The sequence below is a fragment of the Ctenopharyngodon idella genome, chromosome 23 (assembly GCF_019924925.1).
Source record: "Ctenopharyngodon idella isolate HZGC_01 chromosome 23, HZGC01, whole genome shotgun sequence".
NCBI classification, from domain to species: domain Eukaryota; kingdom Metazoa; phylum Chordata; class Actinopteri; order Cypriniformes; family Xenocyprididae; genus Ctenopharyngodon; species Ctenopharyngodon idella.
This window is the reverse complement of record NC_067242.1, coordinates 198,318-215,484: the sequence shown is the minus strand read 5'-3', so window position 1 is coordinate 215,484 and position 17,167 is coordinate 198,318. Positions and strand designations below refer to the sequence as shown.

Genomic DNA, 17,167 nt, shown 5'->3' with positions numbered 1-17,167 from the left:
CGTCATGTTTAATAACATCGACGTGATTATTTATTTTATTTTTTCTTGTTTCTTTTATTGTTGTTGATATCATGTGATGTATGGTTATTTTTCTGTATGTTCCCGTAAAAAAAAAAAAGAAGGAAAAAGAAAAGAGCTCGACGTCAGTCAAATGTTGTTCTTCTGGGGCGTTCGGCGGCTCAGAAAGCTGAATCCTACATTAAAACGCATTTATATCTCAGTACTTTTTGGTCTCGCTGGAGATATTTGTAATAAAACTTAAAAAGACTTTTGCCTGATATACATATAGAAAAGTAACCCAGCAATCTCTACAAAACACTTCGTTTCCAGCGATTGAGACTGTGACTGGGCCATCATGTCCAGCGTTGAGAAAAGTAACAGGTAACACGTGATGATAATGTTGGTACGTTCCACTTCGGCCGCGGGCTAGACATACATTTATACTCAAATAATGAAAGTGACGAACTGCAATAGCAAATCGAATTAAGCAAATGCAAAGTGAGAAGGAAAATGAGAATTGTTATTTAGACACATCGGAACTGACCAGTCAATGTTTAGACGTTAGGCATGGAACTTTCACCTGAGTTCGTGGTTCTTTGCTGCCCCCTGTTGGCTAAAGCAGGCATTACAAGAACACATTATAATCAGTCCATGAACAATACGCAGTAAGTATTTACATAAATATTTTGTCCAGTACAGCTTTGATAAAGTTAGTGTGCTCATTATCTAGATTTAGACATGAAAGTTTTGATTGCCTATTATTTAATGTCACACTGCTTCAATTGTGTTCAAATTCATTTTACTAATAAGTATTGGAAAACTAAAATTTACAGCATCCTCCATGAACTATTCAGAGTTTTTGACAATGTCAGCTCAACTTCACTGCTGATGTTTCTGATACACTTCCTATAAAGGCAGGCAGTGAATGTACATGATGCGCAAAAAGTATACAAACAATTAAAAATACCAGTACATGTTACATTATTGGCATTTCTTTAATAAACATTTGCCAAAGGGGGGAAAACATCTTCATACAAAAAAAGACATCATTGCTCATCTCCTTGAAAATCATTTAAATGTCTCTTTACTTTCAATTTTACAATGGCTATAGACAAGAGCTGGTGGGGAACCGGTGAGAAACACAGCTTTGATCCGTTCACTTGTTCAGTAGATTCACCAGTTCAATCACACAAGTGCTACCAGTCGTTCTGGAGTCTTTAAAAGCCCCTCCAGTGATTTTAACCTTGTGACATAATCGTTGAATCATCAGGAAGGAAAAAAGAAGAAGAAGAAAAAAAAAAAAAAATTGAATGAAGAAGGGAAAGAAAAAATAAAGAAAATGAATTACATTACTGGTCATTTACATGTGCAGATACAGCACATTCACACCTTCGCTTGTTTCCACCTACTTTATTCAGTAGTGCAAAACATGGTAATACTAGTCTGTCCTTACGCAGTTAAAGGAGACGCTAAGGTACAGGTCATAAAAACACTTACCCTGGCACGGTAAATGCACACTCAAAAAAGGTACAGTTTTAATTTAAAAGACAGCAGTAGAATAGATTACAAAAATCAATTGGAGGGAAAAACGAAAAACAGCTCTATGAAATGGTATGAGAGGGAAACGCAAAAATTCCCATCCCAACAGTTCGTCCCTCCAGTTGTAACCCTCGAATTATTCAGAAATATTACAAATCAAGTTCTGAGACCATTTAGTGCTGGTTTGAGGGCACTGCACGTGTCTTTTAGAGTCTTCCTGTCCTGACGCGTTCATCCTTAGTGAGTTCGTCGGCCTGTGCCGATCAAAAAGGGAGTCCTCTGCCCCGCAGCGCCGCCGTGTTCACATGGGGAACGTACCCGAGCGGAACGGATTGGGACGGCGACGTCCAGGCTTGTCCCGGAGGGGGCGGCGGGGGCCCGGGGCCGACGTGATTGTACTCGAAGCGATGGTCCTTGTCTCCGCTGAACACCATGCTGCCGCCTCCGGCGCCGGCTGCACTAGCGGCTCCTCCGTGAGCGAAGGTGTCCGGGGCGAGAGGAGGGCGAGGGGGCATCCCGCCCCCCATCATGTGACCGAGGTAGCTGTCTGCGAAGCCCGCATGAGGAAACGGCGGAGGCGGCCGGCTATAGTCTGCCCCGTAACCGGGTCCCTCCGCTGGCCTGGGCGGCGGTGGATAGTCCGGCTCCGGAGGTCTCGGAGCTTCTCCCGGGGCTGCCGAGGGCGGCGGAGCCGGTTTGGTCTCGGGGGCCTGCCGGTAGTCCAGGTCTGCGCAGGGAGGTGGTTCCGGAGGTTCTGGGGGTCTCTGGTCTGGTGGGAGAATGGAGAGAGGCTCTAGAGGCCTGGAGGACGAGACGCCCCCTTCAGACACTGCAAGAAACAACAGCAGACGCTCACATTACACTGAACTGTATAGTGGGCGAAAAACAGTATGTGAAGACAGTAGGTCTAAATTCACAGCAGACGAAAAGTATGGCTGACAGATGACCAACTACTTCTGGAGAGACTGAAGACTTTATCCCACGGGAGAGGAGTGAAGAAGTCACAGTGAAATGGGTCATGTGACAACAAAGGATAAAAGGGTTACCGGTTTGACATTAAAATTCCAGGCGGTTATTATTAACTTTTAATATTTAAATTATTAAATGCAAGCGATTTGAAAAACTCAAGGTCAATACTGTCCAACATTAAGCACAGTGAACAGTGTCACGCAGGGAAAGCAGATTTACAATAGAGCTGAAGGAAATTATATGAATGAACGAATGTTTCTGAAGGGAACCTTCTGTCTTTCAATAAAGTTTTACCTCCATGTAATGCCTAATATAGTAGCATTTATAAGCACAGCTGCTCCATAAGCGCCACCTACTGTCAGAATAGATTTACACTTTCATTCAGCCTTCCTATCATTTTTGTTCAGACCAATGTGAAAATTGAACAGAATTTTTAAGTGAATGTTCATTCTAAAACTCTAAAGCAGGTTTATTAGGCTGCTGTCACTTTAAGAGCTGCACGGATCTTATACATTTTCACGTGCGCTTTCTCAACTGTTTAGTCCACTGAAGACATACCTGACTGAGTTTACGTGAATATTCACCAAGATGGGCATTTTGACAATTTTGTGTGTATTTGGCCACAGTAATCTGTAGAAGAGAACTGAATTCGAGATCATGTGCTGTCTGAGAGGTGTCTTTCTGAGTACTTCACTTACTGCATTTAATAACATTAAGCAGTCGTGAGTCCAGTCTACTCTCTGACGACCTAAAACTTGGACTTTTTGTAATATTTTGGAGTATTAAAATCATGCAGACATCGCAATATATATCGTGCAGCCCTAATTTTGACTAATTGCTTTTCTTATTTATAGGCTGAAATGAGGTTTATCATTATATAAAACTATTTTTTTCCAAACTTTTATTTGAACAAGTTTTTTTTTAGTTTTTATTCATTTAACCAGCCAATTGTTGTTAACGTTTTTATTTTAATGTATTTAAACAGTACATAGTGCTGCTCTTTATTTGTTTGTTGGTTTTCAATACAAAACTTGGTGAAATTATTTTTTGAACATTTCCAGCACATTTTAACAGCACTGATATATTACCACATACACTGTTCCAAATTATTACGCAAGTGACATCAGTGTGATTTCAGTACAATAAACATTCAGATTTTAGTTTTATTTCTCAAATCTTTTTAGATAACTGGTATCAGTCTCACAGGTTTGTTCAATAGTTTGCCAAGTCTTCTTAAAGAAGCTGTTCCACATTATTAAGCAAGTCACAGTTCTCATGCAATAAGGGGAGGAAGAAAGATCTTTCTGAAGATGAACAGCATGGCATGGTGCAATGTTATGCAAAAGGCACAAAAACAACTAATATTGTGTGAAAACTGGAGATTATCAAACTATCATAAGACTTGTGAGTGATTTACACTCGGTCAGGAATGTTTGTCAAAAAAAATTAATTGTATCAAAAGAACAGCAGCAAACAGGTGTCTCATTTAAACAGTTTTATTCACTGACGAATGCCGTACTCTGAGGGTGTCAAAATGACTTCTGCAAGATACGTGGAGTTTATAACTGACCATTTTCTGCTATGGTATAAAAAGAAGGATAGTGCCTTCTGAAATAAAATGATTTCATTTCTATCCCATGCTGCAAAAGACAGCAATAAAACAGTTTGAAAATGTATTTCTACACCCGCTGTAAAGGTTTGTCTTTGTGAGCTTTGGCTAGTGACGGCTGAAATGCAACTTTCCGCCAAGTTCTTGAGACTCCAGCAGCTTCAGACACCTGTTTGTTGCTCAACAGTGGCTTTTTATAGCTTCCCTTTTGATACAGTATTTTTTTTTTTTTTTGACAAACTTTGCTTAAGCCTTTATCTGACCAAGTTCTCCTGTTCTGTAAATTAAAATTCTTATGATAGTTTGATAATCTCCAGTTCACACACAATATTAGGTGTTTTCATGCCTTTTGCATAACATTGCACCATACCATGCTGTTCATCTTCAGAAAGATCTTTCTTCCTCCACTTATTGCATGAGAACTGTGACTTGCTTAATAATGTGGAACCAAAGGAGGGTTTCCATTTACCCAAGACCTGACAAACATTTAACAAACCTGTCTGAGATTGATACCAGTTATCTAAAAACGGCGCGAAGCGCGAGACTAAAAACGCACCTCTTTAACCTGGCATACACACAACACATTATCAATTTATATTTTCACATCTGTTAAAGGATTGTTAGGCTGCATAAATTAGGTCAGCCGGAACCGGGAACACTTCCTATAACACCAGATGTACTCGTTACATCAGAAGAAAAATGGCATCTATGATAATATTAGTCTCTCTGTTTATCCTGAAATCCTACTGATGTGTCACTTGCGTAATAATTTGGATCACAGTGCAGAATGTACTTTTTTTTACTAATTCAAAAGGAGGAGTATGTGATGTCTGACGGAGGTTGTAATATGTGTCGGATGTATGATGAGATGATATGATGTTACCTGGAGAGACGGGGCTGGGCTCAGGTGGAGGCTTGATCTCATGTAGTCCTGCTGCGTTTGAGACTACGCCCTCGGCACCCTCGAACCCCATGATCTCTCCCGTCGCACCCTGTTGGACTTTGAGCAGCTGAGCGAGGAGCATGGTGACGGCAGGTCTGCGTGGCTGCGGCCGAGGCCTCTCCGTCAGTCTTCCCCGACTGCTGCGGGGTGGGTGGTGAAGGGGGCTTGGGCATGGGTGGGGTGCGAGGAGCTCCGCCCCCTGTTGGAGGCGGCTGAGGGGGTTTAGTGACCACGGGGAGCGGAGGCGGTTCTGGGGGTCTTTCAGACTCCAGTGGCCCAGGGGGCAAAGCCTTTGTCAGCTGCTGGAGCGTCTCTGGGTTCATCTTCGAACCCACGGTCTGGGCGAACTGGGCCGATCCCACCGGGGCGCTTTTGGACTGAAATAGGTTCAGAAGCACAGCCAGCTGTTCTTGAGTCAGTTGTGAGTTTTGGGCTTTGGGGTCTAGAACAAAAAGACAAGGGAAGCTTGAATGGGTTGTAAATGAAACTTCATCAGACTAATTATGTTCCTCGTTGCTTCAACAAATGAGAAACGGGCTGGGGTGCCATTAAACTTCTAGCACTTGTAAAGTTTATCTTGTGGTTAAAGTCCAGAAGTCCATTTCCATGTCAGCACTGGAATGTACACTAAACAGCCACAGCTTTAAAGTCATGAAATCAAATCTGACAATTATTTTTTAATAGAATATTGCAGTGTTTGTTTTATCGGTGCACATTATTATTGTTTTAAATTCATGTTCTGGTAATCTTGAATCAGAATATCTTCTCCTCCCTCTTGCAGCATCTCTTCTCTTCTCTGATGACGAGGGCGGGGCAACCTGTCACTCACATGAGATCCACCAATAGCAAACCACAACCAACCAATCAATTCCCCACAGACAAAATCAAGCCCCGCCCTACATTTAAAATAACCTTTTAAACATCACACACTTGATGGTTGAGTACATAGTGCATAGCGTATAGTATGTCATTTGGGACACGACTAATATGACTGACAATAGTAGGGTTACTAGCAGAGGATGAAGGTTTCTTGAGTGTTTGGGCTGATGCTCTTACCCAGCAGGGCTGCAGCGGCAGCAGCACTCGGACCTTTGTGTCCTGCAGCGGCAGGGAAGCCCTGTGGCGTGTTGCTGCGGCTGTCGTCCAGGCCCAGCTCCTTCCGGGGGGCTTTGGGGGCGCTCAGCTCCTCCGGCATCTGCTTCTGCCGCCGCCGCTTCTTACTCCACAGTTCATGGCAGTCCTGCCAAAGAGGGAGACTAGAGAGAGAAGAAACTGAGATCAGAGGTGAAATGAAGCATAGACTAAACTGTTTAAAATAAACACTGTTGAAATTTACACTTATTTTCCAAACCATTATTTGAAATTATGAGTGAAATAAAGACAACTGAGTGAACTGATTGGTCAGAAACCAAACACTCATTATCATATCTGAATCTCAGCTCTTGATTCACAGTGATATGAACAGTAACGATGCCGTCGGTTTTACCGTATCAATCTCAAAGTGGATTTGATTTGGCAGCAGAAAACAGCGTCTTCTCGACATGAACAACACGAACCAAACTCTTCCAGTCTCAGATACAATTACAGTGATTGAGGGCGGGGCAAAGAGACGCTGTTCAGCCAATGAAGACCAGAGGCGGGCATTATGCAAATTAGTTAAACCTACGTAGATTCAGCAGGAAGTGAGACTGAGTCTGACGACTCGTTTCAGTTCAGAATCACTTCTTTCTTTTGAGACACAATAACTCCATTTATCTGAACTTTGAGCTTTGAAACTTTGCAGACGTTTTAGATTCATAAACAGCTGTTAAATTACACACTGCATGAAAGGTAATATCAGAAAAATCATAATAAAAACCAAACAAAATCTCTCATACTCAGGCGGGGGCATCTTGGCTGGATCCACATCTTTGAGGAAGTCGCTGTTGAGAGCTTGTTCTGCAGTGCAGCGTTTGCTCGGGTCCAACGCTAGCATATGGTCAAACAAATCCAGGGCCATCAGAGGAATACTGAAACATTGAAATGAACCGTCACTGCAAAGATATCACTGACACTGATGTTTATTACAGCTAAAAAAAAAAAATAATAATAATAATAATTCTCTCTACACGTCTAATACTGACTTCAAATCATGTCGCAATAATCATTTTCATGAGTTAAGTGATGGTGTTATTACTAGTGGGAATTTCTAAACAGCAAATTGGAAGTTTATCAAATTAAAGAAATTAAAGTGTTATGAAGAACAGCTATAAAGCTTGCCACAATATACTCATTTAGCTGGTTTATGATGCAACAAGCGTGTGTGATGAAGTTATTTTTCCTCTGATTCTCAGTGGCAGCATGAGAGTAATAAAACACGAATTACACGCCTGCTGCAAATCCTCAGTGCTAAAGAGCTTCCCATCTTTTATCAGCAAGTGGATTTTTCCATTTTCTTCTGACCAGAAATCACATGAGCTCATCACATTGTAATTAAAACGGAGTTTTTGGGTAAAAACTTCCCAGGAGGACTTGAATGCATCATAAGAGTTAAACAAAAACACACATCATATACTTCCTATGTTCATCTACACACTGCAGTCACGAGCTGTGACGCCCTTTAAAACAGACCGAACTGGTTTCATTCATTTCTGATTACTCACAAAGCGAACTCTTCCCTTAGCCTTCGCCGGTACTGTTTCTTTGGTTTCATGGTGTTGAAGTAGGGCAGCTTGATGACGTCTGGCCACACGGCGGGGCAAGGGCTGCCGCAGATACGACTGGATTGGACACAGTTATATAGGTTAGTGAATCATTCGTCTGGATCTCCAACCAAACAGGGATGGTTTTCACATTTTGGCTGTTGTTACCTTATGAGCTCCAGCTGTGCTAGCTCCTGGTTGGCCTGAAATATGGGCTTTTTTGTGAAAAGCTCTCCCAGAATGCACCTGTGACATGAAAGTTAAAACATTGAGAAGATGAAAATTGGAGTGATTATACTATAAACAGTAGGGCTGCGTGATACTGGAAAAACTGACATCGAGACATTTACCTTTTCTGTTTTTATTAGTTAGTTATAAAAAACACTAGAGGAGCTTTTTGACTTAATTATATACGTTTGAATAAATCTGTCATGAACAAGTGTTTGTGAAAACTACCTCATGTGCAGCTGAGCTGCATAAAAACATTTTAGTTTTTGTTCGAGCGTAATTATTATATCTGAAAATAAACAGTAGTTGAATATAATATTTTGGGTTGTTAATTGTAAGCTCTTAATATATAAAGTAATGTGCCAAATGAGGGGGTTGTATAGTTTACAGCATTAATTAAGAAAATCAAACTATCGGCAGATATCATTCTGAATAATAATTGGTATTAGCGGAGAAATCAGTGCATCTCTACTTAAAATGATTTGGGAATTTTTATTAAAAGAATAAAATCTAGAATATTTCATTGGGTAGGAATAATCCTGATCATTAATTCTTCAAATTATGGGGCCTTGGGGTCAAAAAGGTTCAGAACCAGTGCTCTGGAACAGGGCTTTCCAACCTTTCTGGACACGTTTATCTAACCCTAACCTGAACTTTCTTCATAACTTGAATACGGAAGGCGGTCTGGCGGAAGCTAGATATTTTACTTCATAACTTGTTAAATATGGATTTTTTTTTTTTTTTTTTTTCCCACAAACACTTCACTTCAGAAGGCCTTTATTAACCCCCAGAGCCGTGTGGAGTATGTTTATGATGGATGGATGTGGATGGAGACTTCCTTCAGCTCATACTCCTTTGGTAACGCTCACTGCCATTATAAAGCTCGGATGCCTCAGGACATTTAATATTTCTCCGATTGTGTTCATCAGAAAGTCATATACACCTAGGATGGCTTGGGGGGTGAGTAAAGGTAATTTTCATTTGAAAGTGAACTAATCCTTTAAATGTCATTTACATTAAGTGAAAAAGCAATATTTTCTTTCCACCAAGTGTAAATAGTTGTTAGATGCCATTTATACCGACAGATACTATCTGCACCTTGTAGTATATTATAAAACAGTATGCAATAATAACATATATATGATTATACTTACAAAAATCATAAATGGATGCTGCTTTATTGGGACATCACTTGTCCCTAAAGCCCCTTCCCACCCATTAAACACATTATTCCAGCTATTAATAACACTTCGTTATTAATTTAATCACAGTCTGCAGGATTTGACAATTGCACTAAGCAATATCATGATATTGATTTTTTTTCCATACATCGTGCAGCCCTAATCGATAGCATGGCATTTACCCGCAGCTCCACACGTCGATGGCGGGCGTGTACCTCTCTTCTCCTAGCAGCAGCTCGGGTGGGCGGTACCACAGAGTGATCACCTTATTGGTGTAGGGCCGACTGGAGAAGGACAAGACACGTCAGAGTCTGCTCTACTCACTTGACACTGCTCATACCTGCTCGCTGAATCAGGTCAGGATGATACGTACCTCTCTTCAGAGTTGTACAGACGAGCCAATCCAAAATCTGCCAGCTTGATCTGACCCCTGCAGGACAGCACAAATTTACACACAAATCAGATGATATAATATGAAGTTACAGTGAAAGTTTGTTCACAATGATCTGGACTAATGCCAGTACATTTCCTCACTCATATCTGAAGGTGTCTGACACCCTGAAAAACAAGTATGAACAATGTGAATCTCTTCTGCACTGACTTGTTGTTAAGCAGGATGTTGGAGCACTTGATGTCCCTGTGCAGGAAGTTCTTCTTGTGGCAGTAATCCAGTCCTTCCAGCAGCTGCCTCATGAAAGACTTGATGTGGCTCTCGTTGAAGTGCACAAGGCCCGACTCCAGGAGGCCCATCAGGTCGTGGTCCATGTACTCAAACACCAGGTAAAACGCCCCTGTGAGATGAAAACACGTTCATTATGCCAACAGTAAGAGGAAAACCTCTGAGAAGGACGGGTCATCTCCAAAGCGATACCTTTGTCGTTCTTGAAGTCTAAGGCGTCTTCTTTGTCGGTGACGATCTCCTTCATGTTGATGATGCTCTTGTGGTTGAGCTGCCGCAAGATCTTGATCTCCCTGATGGCTGTGATGGGGAAACCCTCCTTCTCGTTGTCCAAACGGACCTTCTTTAGGGCCACCAACTCAGCTGAACAAGCAAGAACAGAAAGATGAAGTGATTAATGGTCTCTGACTGCATACAAATCCATTAAGGTTACAGGGAACTTGAGCACAGCGAACGAAGACTACAATTCTATTGTCATGGCATATATAGAGAAGGGCAGCAGAATACTGGAAAAACAGGGCTTGAAATCACAATACTAATCTTCACGTCTTAATTTCTTCATAGCCCAACAGTAACCCATCAAGATTTTATTTTGATGGGTTTCCAGAAAATATGCACTGCCAGCTTGAGAGCGAAGCTCCCCACTGTGTTTATTTACACGCATGAGCCCATGATACCAGGTGTGTAAAAACCTGTAGCATATATATTTATTGAAATAAATTGCAGCCTGCATGACTGCATGATGATCACACTAATACATATTGTGATATCTATTTTATTTCGATACATCATGCAACCCTAATATAGATGTCTGAGAGCACCCTTACCAGTGTCTTTGTCCTTGGCTTTGTACACCTGCCCATAAGTACCTTCTCCAGTGATCCCAATGATTTCAAACTTGTCAACGCACCGCTTCCCCCAGTCTATCTCCGTTTCCTTGATCTCTCCGAAACGTGGGCCACAAATTCTGACACACAACCAGACAGGTAGATTTTTGCATTTGTTAAAGAGAAAACGTGAGATGATGTGGTAGAAGAGATTGTTTGACAACATACTTTGGTCTCTTCCGTGGGATGGGCGTCTTTTTATCATCAGGCGGGCTGTGGGGTGAACCGGGAGTAATGCCCGGGAGCTCTGGAGGAAGAGGGAGGTCTGAGAGGAGCTGACGGGCTTTCCTTTCTGGCTTGTAGTTTTTCTTCCCTGCGGTTGTTGAGTCTTTCAAGCTACTGACATTAAAGAAAAGGAAGCCATCAGTGAAACCATCAAAGATCACGCACAATACAACAAACTGTGGACCTTAAGGCTGGGCAATATATCGCGGTGATGATATAAAGTGTCTCTCTTTAGAGATTTTGCTATATTGTTTATATTGTGGTATGTAAATATATCTGCATAGCACAGTATTAAAGTTATTGACATTTTAGAACGATAAAGAAACTTGCACGAATGAGAAAATAAAGAGCGGGATGCTCATGTTAAAAAGCGTAATAGGCCAAGAAAAAGGTCAAGCAACAAAATCATTCGCTGCTCTTGACTCAATAACTTTTGTATCTTATTATTAAAGATACAAAAGTTGAGTCTAAATTTATATTTAGTTCATACCGTGAAAATCATGCAAGCGTTTTAGATTTACATTTGATTATTCAATTTCTGTAGTGTTTCTATTGTTTTTGTCCTTTTTGTTTGTAATTTGCTTTTTTTTTTGCCCACAATATCAACATAACATTAACAGTATCATAACATATATTCATGTTACAGATTGTACGAAACCAAGAATCACAAGTAAAAAAAAAAAAAGATGATATCGCCCAGCCCTAGTGAACCTCGTTACACAGTAATGAGTGAAATATTCAGATGTACTCTTTGTCGGTTTCCTATTTTCGAAGATAAATTTAGAAAACAAACCTGTCGCTTCCATCCATTTGATCCAGGTTGTTGAGTGCTGGAGGATGAGAGGCTACAGCTGGAGCAGCTGCTTTCTCTCGCTCCTTCTCTTTAACCTGCATGGACTGTCCTCCTTTCTTTTTGTCCTCCTTTCCCTTGGCGTCTCTGCCGGACTGCGAGGCGTCCGAGCTCCTCTTGGCGGGCCGGTCCACAGGAGACTGTGGCTGGCTGGACACTGGAGTTCTGGGGCCCTTCTCGGACACAGGCGGCGGTGAGGGCGGTCTGGTCTTCTTGGGTGCGTGGTTGGTGATGGGGCTGGGCTGAGGCGCGTTGGAGGAGGACGAGGAGCCCTTGGTCGGTGTGGAGGCGTTGCTGGAGTTCTTGACGCGGGCGGCTTCGGCGGCTTTCGCTTTCTTCTGCTTGCTGAGCTCGGCGGCCAGGCTGCTCTTCAGGGTCAGTGTGCTGGGCGACAGGCTGGAGGGGCGGCTGCGGGACCGCGAGTGGCGGTGGCGGCTGCGTGAGCGAGAATGGCGCGTGGACTGGTACGGGCTCCTGCTGCGAGACTTTCCTGTCCGCCTGAGAACAACAGCAGAATGAGTTAATGCAAATCTCTATGAGATTGGAAGATGAAACCAGAAACTCCTTAAAGGGTGAGTTTGAAACACTAATTAAGATTGACTGAATATACCTGAAAGTTCAGGAAACTGTCAAGAGCAGAAGTTATACACTTACACTACCGTTTAAATGTTTGGAGTCAGTATGATTTCTTTTTTGGCAGAAACACATTTATAATGTTACAAAGGATTTATTCTCATTTAACAAAAATAAAATGTGTCACAGTTTCCACAAGAATATGAACTGTTTTCAACATTGATAATAATCATACATTTTTCTTGAGCTTCAAATCATCATATTAGAATGATTTCTGAAGGATCATGTGACACTGAAGACTGGAGTAATGATGCTGAAAATTCAGCTTTGATCACAGGAATAAATTACACTTTACTATATATTCACATAGAAAACAGTTATTTTAAATTGTAATAATATTTCACTGTTTTTACTGTATTTACTGTAAAAGACATTACAACAACATGACAGACTCCAAACTTCTGAACGCTAGTGAACGTGTTCTGATCAACATGAGGGCGAGTAAACTTCAACAGAATCGCCATTTTTTAGGTTGGCTATTCAATCAACTTGAAGAGTGAATAATAAAGACAAGTAACAAATACACATACATTACTAAAATCATCAGTTTTTCCCACACCATCGCTCAACATGGAAAACAAACATTTATTTGAGTTTTTCTTTAGTACAAAGCAATATTCAAATACCGAGATCAGATAAACTCTGGTTTCCTGTACTTGTTATGAAACCACTTAACATGGCTTTATTTTACCTTTTTACAACGTAAGCTGCATTTAAGCATTCAAACAGACTTTAATCGCTTTATGGAAAGATGGAACTGAATGCAGAAACGAAATAACATGGCTGCTTACGTAAAATTAGACGTGTTTAAATCACCAAAGAGGCGTTTGCAAAAGAACCACAAACTTCCTGTGGCCTTTATTCTAAAAAACAGCTTTTTATGCTGAAACAATTTACCATCAACAAAAGCGGCCAATGGGAGATAATCCACGGCTGAACCATGAGTTTATGAACATATAGTCTCTAATCATCTGACAGCACGGCGGATGAAGACACACTATGACTGAATCAGCCAATAAAAATGCATGTCATGGCACTTAATTTGCTTCTCAAAATGAGATATACTTATCATGTTTATATTACATCCAGCATTATGCCTAATATAACAACTGACTGTTAAACACACAGGGTGGAAAGCAGATGCCGTACTTATAGTCTGAGGCTTTAACCAGCCCAGGGGCTGCTCACACTCCGCTATAAAGCGTCTGATTCACGCAAGCTCAACCAACACGCCACGTGTGTGTGTGTGTGTGTGTGTGTGTGTGTGTCAGACTCAGTCTTGATAGAATGTGGAAAGAGTCAACAGTGGGTGAGAAGATGTTTTAAGGCCAAACAACACCAAAAACATCTCCTACACTTCTGTCTTCAACAACTTCAGCACAGTCTGACACACTTCCATTAACTGCGCTGTTCCATTTCAGATGCGTCTTATTCAGCTTTAATGTAAATAAATCAAATTTGATATGAGTATGAATTTGAATTAAAAGTTATAGCTTTTATAAGCCTCTCAAAAATATATCAATATTTAAAATAAAACTATATACAGTTTCAGATGCTTGTAAAACTGCTTTTGTTTCTGACAGAGAAAAGCTGTTATAAAAGCACAATTATAAACTTCCCACAGATTCAGATGATTAAAACACTCAATATATTCAATATATTCCTGCATATAAACGAAGCAGGATAACTGTAGTTTCCGCCTACTGTTTATTACTCTCCTACTGTAAAAACAATAACAATAGATATTCATTAAACAGTGCAAGTAGCTTTCTTTCATTTTGATTAGATGGTTACCATGGTATGCATTTATAAGGGCTGTTATATGTAAACCCTCATACAAACAGAATTAGACAGATGTCCAAAACAAAAAATAATGCAACTTGCACAAGTTACACAAGATCTCTCATAATCGATTCTTTCAAACAGGTTGTTTCAAAGAAACCAAATTATAACTGCAATAATGGTGCATTCAAGTCATGTCGGAAAGATTGTATTTAAACATGAAAACCACAAAGTCCTGATTATAAGTGGGAAACTCTGGATTTGAGTCGAGCCCTGAGTTTTTGATTTGGAGGCGTGACAGTGACAAAATATGGTGGATGCAGCATTGATGGTAAATGTTGAAATAAATGCTTTTTTTTTTTTTACATTAAATTAGCTAAGCTGCAAGTACAAAATACAATAGTATAGTACGACGATAGAATATTTAACTATTCAGTTTACAAAGTCTTCATAAATAATGGATAAACGCATCCAATGTCGCAATTACGATGTCCCAGGAGTTCCAACTCACAAAAAATAAGTCACTTACACACTAAATGTAATTTGCATTTACAACAAACAATACTAAGGTTAATTTACATATCTTGGCTAAAAAAAAAATAAAATGCGTGTTGTATTACTCAATTAAATAAAGTAAACTTCACTCTAGCAGTCAAATACTCGATCCGCTTCGACTCAAGAGTCTCGATTCGTTCGCAGTGATTGTTTGAACCGACTCAAAGAACGACTCGTTTACGAATCGAACATGGCGAGTTCTTGACGACCACATGCTGTAAAAGCCCGAATAATCGCGACCAGTTCTTACCTGCCGTCCGGGCTGGGGCTCAGGGACTTCCTGTAGGGGCTCCTGGAGCGTCTGCGCTGGCCGAACGGGCTGCCGGTGAACTCGCCCTGCTCGTAGGGGCTGTGACGGCCGTAGCTCGGAGACCGGCGCCAGTACGGGCTGGACGGCGAGCGCTTCCTCTTACTGCTCGAGTACGAACTCGGTGACTTCGACACGTTAGAGGCACCGTACAACTCTGACTCCCGACCGTAGTAGGTCGAGCTGGGAGACAGCCTCCTGGGGCTCCTCCTGGAAATAAACGGGTAGTTTGTGTTCGGGGACTGGTATCCATAGGAATAAGACGTCCCGTAAGGACTATCCGCTGCTTTGAAGCTCGGACTGCTCCTCCGGTAGGCCCTGAGCTCCTCCCGCTCGTCCCGGTAAGCTTGTGGCGGTTCCCTGTACGCAGAAGGAGGATCCTTCTCGGGTTTGGACTTGCTTTTGTGTCGCTTCGTCTCCTTTTTGTCCGCTTGGGACGCGGCTGAAGGCTTCCTGCCGTTGCTGTCGTGATTTCTCACGCCGCTGCGGGACTTGAACGCCGCGTCCTGCTCCCGGTTGGAGCGGTTCCGCTTCATCTCCTTCTCCTGCCGGCCTTTCTCCGTCGATCCGCCGCTCCTCCGAGAGGAAGAGTTCTGCTCCCTCCTGCCCGGCGTGGAAGCGCCGCCGTAGCTGGAGTCCTGAAGTTCGGCTTCGCTCAGTCGCTCCACGGACAGCGTGTCGGTTCTGGGCGACGGGCTACCGGAGAAGCGCTCGGACTGCGAGCTCACGTCGTCGTACTCCACTAAAGTCCGCACGTCGCCATCATAAAGCACCTCCTGCTGCTGCCACGACTGCTGCTGCTTCTCCCGGGCGTGCTTGTGTTTCTTCCTGCGGGAGGACGACGACGACGACCGCCCCTTCTCCCGGTGTCTCTCCCGGTGGCTCTTGCTCCGTCGCGCCTCTCGCGGACTCCTTTGTGGCGGCGGGCTTCTCCCTCGGCCCTCGCGGGGAATGATCTCCGGGTTAGGCATTTAATATTCCACTTTTATCACTCTGAAATGCTCGTGTTTCAGTCCCCGGCAAACAAAGCAAAACATTTGAAACCCACTTTAAGCGCTATTTAGCTCAGCTCGTGTCAGTGTTCACACAGCGACCGGTCCCATCCACATCACAGCCAATCCGTCGCATCTAAGCATCCCGACGCACATCAGTCGGATAAATCCTTGAAAATGCTCGGAGATGTCAATAAAAGGCTCGAGTTATAATCCAGTTCCGCGCATATGAAGAAAAGCTTGTGTTAGCCAGCCTGTGCTAACTTAGCGAATCAGCCACACAACAGCCTTTAAATCAGCCTCCATGACTCGGATAGTGCTGTCCTCCCGGTGATGGGTTAAAAACGGCTTGTTTTCTGCGCCTGGCGAGGTTTCTGAAGGGAATATCCCATCGAAAATGTCAGCTAAATCCACACATACTTATGCGGGGCTGAAACTTCTTGTCGCCCTCTCACACCGACTCACTAACAAGGAAGTAGCCCGCATGCTAGGTCAGCGCGGAGTTCAGTTCGGCAGATTCCACACCATATAGAAAAACATAAATTCAGTTTAGCCCAAAGAGTTGCACTTGTGAATAATTTTTATCTAAATATAATTTCAATGAAAATGCCAAATATATCAGCTGGTAATGGGGCTAATTTAAGCTGTAATCATTTAATGTACAAACACAAAAGTAGCGAATCACGCACGCTACTGCCGCCAGTAGGCCTTTGCTCTCTGAGGCCTTCAATCAGAGTAGATTTGCTCTAGCAGTGGCACTTATTAACTCCTAAATCTTGCAAACACATACCGCTGGCAGCAGAGGGCGCCACCACGTGCCTCCTTTTGTCCACGTGAGACTTTTTTTTTTTTTTTTAATCCACGCAACAGTTGAGAAATAACATTGAGTGATATCTGACGTATGGAATCCCAAAGCTGCCAAAATAAATAAATAATTATACGGGGGGAAAAAGCATAAATAAATATACAGGGAAATTTTAAATAAATAAATAAATGAATATTTATACTTTTATTTCCTTATTTATGTGTAATTGTATTTTTTATAAATTCAGTTAGAATAATAAGGCAGTACTGTAGTGCAGATGTGGACAGATGTGGATCTGAAGT

General features: G+C 42.1%; 1 protein-coding gene across 1 annotated transcript; it reads right to left on the bottom strand.

Annotated features, from left to right (window-relative positions):
• Positions 1 to 976: 976 nt before the first annotated feature.
• On the bottom strand, positions 977 to 16,794 carry cdk13 (cyclin-dependent kinase 13). Its single transcript, XM_051882873.1, is given in 15 exon segments — positions 977 to 2,368; positions 5,001 to 5,151; positions 5,153 to 5,502; positions 6,117 to 6,316; positions 6,938 to 7,069; positions 7,703 to 7,819; positions 7,910 to 7,987; positions 9,333 to 9,434; positions 9,524 to 9,580; positions 9,752 to 9,941; positions 10,022 to 10,192; positions 10,657 to 10,796; positions 10,885 to 11,052; positions 11,735 to 12,289; positions 15,012 to 16,794. Coding segments are annotated over 15 exon segments (4,005 nt in total). The 5' UTR covers positions 16,040 to 16,794; the 3' UTR covers positions 977 to 1,802.
• Positions 16,795 to 17,167: the final 373 nt, after the last annotated feature.